Source organism: Arachis ipaensis, chromosome B09, assembly GCF_000816755.2.
Source record: "Arachis ipaensis cultivar K30076 chromosome B09, Araip1.1, whole genome shotgun sequence".
Classification (NCBI taxonomy): domain Eukaryota; kingdom Viridiplantae; phylum Streptophyta; class Magnoliopsida; order Fabales; family Fabaceae; genus Arachis; species Arachis ipaensis.
Window position 1 is genome coordinate 142,653,422 of NC_029793.2, and position 3,132 is coordinate 142,656,553.

A 3,132-nucleotide genomic window follows, 5' to 3' on the forward strand; every position below is an offset into this window, starting at 1 on the left:
AATCAGAGAAATAAAGTATTAAATTAACATTCCTAAACTATTGCTAAATAATGGCAGTGAGAAAACTGAGATGCACTTGTTTGGAGCGTATTCCAATATTGGGAAAATTACAAAGAGATACATGTACTAAATTGCTAATGTAACAGGCTGAAAAAAATGGAACAATAAGTTGATGATGGTTAAGATGTCAAAGTATTATTAAGAATTTTTTTTTCTTTTAATGTACTTCAAATAAGATGTCAGGCTCATTTCAAGTTATTACTAGCCGAACACACTCCACGGAAAAGTAAACATGGGTCCGTTCTTTCTATGATTTATCCATTTTATTTGGTGTTTTGGGACTCCAATTAATTAACTTGCCTCCCAAAATTTACATGAAAGATTAGTAGTTGAAAGTTGAAACATTTGGCACAACGGGTCGAGAGAAATGAAACTTTATTTGCTAAGAATTGACATCAGTTCATAGGCAAACAAGCACTTTGGAAAAGAATTTCAACACATTGCAAACTAACATGTTACTTGACATAGTACCTTTGAGTTTTGAATACACTGGTAGTCTGTAGTACAGAAACTTAGATGTACATACTTTAGGAACATATTTTCATGACAACCTTATGGAAACTATCATGAAGGGGGCAAGAGAAAGAAAATAAAACTCCCTATTTTTCGAAATGATATTGTTAGTCCAGGCTAAGATGCACTAGAAGAATGTTTCATTCACGTGCTCGGTGCTTCATTTAGTATAAGAGGCTAAAAATTTCTAACTTTACATCTATTATTTTCAAAGCATGATTCCAAGTACATCATCCATGTGCTCATAATGGTAGGACCAATGACTTTGAGTAAGATTTGTTGCTCACTTAAGAATCATTTGGAGCATGGATTCCATTCTGGCTTTGTCCCTGCACTTATTGATTAACTCCAAGTACTTGATGGCATCATGAGCTGGCAGCCCTTCGAGCAGAAACTTCAACAGACGCCCATGTGTTTCGCGCATCACATCAAAGCATTGTTCCAATGTACTCACCTCTTGCTCTTTGCTCAACTCCAATGCCTCCATAAACGGAAGCAATTCCACCTCCTCTTCCATGAAATGTTGCTTGCACTGTCCCTATACCAACACATAATCAACATCACAATTCAGATCTCCACTTGATGGTGAAAAATGCTGGTAATTTATCAGGATCCCAATAGCCAAATTACACAGACACAATACATAACACAAATCATGGAAACCCAAATAATAATTACTTCCTGATAATCCTTTAAACAATTCGCATTCAAATATGTTGATCAAAAGGTGTAACTATAAAGAAGCCAAACTTACTTGTAATAACTTGAGGCGAGCAGAAATATTGTACAAACCCTCTCGAAAATCAGGGCTGCCAGAGTCCAAAACCCCAACTGATTTTATGTCTTCTTTGATTCCATTCATGATAGGTAGATCCCTAGCATGTTCTTCCTTTGCAGCTTTGGTGAGCCCTACATCATTTCATTTTATTTTTAATTCAAATATTATACCACTCACAGAATTGCTTCAAAGACAAGTAGCAAACTTTTCCGCAACCTCCGCTAAAAAAAAGTCACTATATCTCTTCACAACAAACACAAATCCAATTAAAACAGAGCACCTAACAAATAATAATAATAATAATAATTTGAGAAACATTGTAGTGATTGGTTACCTCGATCAGCCTTATCGAAGAGAGGGAATAGGATAGTTTCTTCCATCTGAGCGTGCTCCATTAGAACCTCAAGCACCTCGGAGTAGCTCCTCCCGAATTTCCTAATCTCCATCCTAGGGCTTCCCACCGTTGGATCAATCGCCTTCTTCCCTCCACGTGTCGCCAGATCCTCCGCCCACCTCACCACACTCTCCAACTGCCTCAACATGCTCCTGTGATGCAGCACCGTCATCCTCACCAGCAACGGCGTCGTTTCATCTTCCCTCCCCACTTCTCCGCCACCAGCAGCTGCCTCCACCGATGGACCAGGGAACCGCGCGTCAATAAACCGCAGCAGCGTCTCACGGGAACCCGTAACAACCTCGGACCCTACCTGGAGTCTAACCGGGTCGGATCCTCCGTCGCGCTCCGACGGCGTTTCGTTGGATGGAACAAATTCCAACGAAACAGACTTGTGGAGAAGCGCGAAACGAAGGTAAGCAGCGACGATGCTCTTCGGCGAACCGTACAAACGGACCGTCGGATAAACTTTAGCTCCGTCGTGCGGAACAATCTCCGCCGTTAATTTTTCCGGCTTGGGACAACAGTTCCCCATAACGGAAACAAACAGAAAATAGCGGAAGAACGGTTTAGGAGAAAGTTGAGTTAGTTAGAGTTTAGAGGGAATGGGGATTAGTAGTGATGATTATTGATTAAGCTTAAACGAACTGAAAACGACAGCTTAATTTGGATTATAGCAGCACCGATTAGGAGGGTGGGGAGGTGGTTAATGGTGTGACTGTGAGGGTGAGTGAAAGAGAAGTGGTTTGAGTAATGCGTTTGGTTTGGTGTGGTGTCGTGCAGGTGAAGCCATAAATGGATATTGTGTGAGTGTGATGATGTTTTTATTGTGCCTTCTTTGCAAAGAAAATAAAAGTGGAAATTAATTCCATTCCCTTCCCTTATCTTCTTCCTCTGCAATCCAAATCTAAATCTTAATCCGCTGCCATTTCTTAACAAAAATGAATTCCTGTGAAAAGTACATCTAAGCCGGGATTATTTTCCATTCCAGCGAAAAGTACGAAAGGGAGGATTTTAATGCATTAGCGATGCCGTCAACATCCATCAACTTAATATAACCACTAAATTGGTTTTAATTAATTAATTAATTATGGATAAAACGTTGTATCCGATGGTTATGGTATGACAATTAAAATTTTAGTCGTTGGGTCTTTTTCTATTTTAAAAGTTTATATATTCATGAAGAATCGATAGTCAAACAATGTACCCTGCTCCCCTATTAGTTGAGAAAGAAGTAATCTATCGTGCGAAATATTGACCGAAGTAATTGGATTAACTGAAATCTTCAGGGATATACTAGAAAATATGTATAAAAAAATAAATTACTAAAACAAAAAATTTACATTACTAACAAAAATAACTCCAAAAAATATTAACGATAAATAAA

The 3,132-nt window shown here is 38.7% G+C and overlaps 1 protein-coding gene across 1 annotated transcript; it reads right to left on the bottom strand.

Annotated features, from left to right (window-relative positions):
* On the bottom strand, window positions 479–2,334 carry LOC107618840 (the record flags this gene model as incomplete). Its single annotated transcript, XM_016321014.1, is given in 3 exon segments — window positions 479–1,111; window positions 1,328–1,482; window positions 1,686–2,334. Coding segments are annotated over 3 exon segments (1,005 nt in total). The 3' UTR covers window positions 479–856.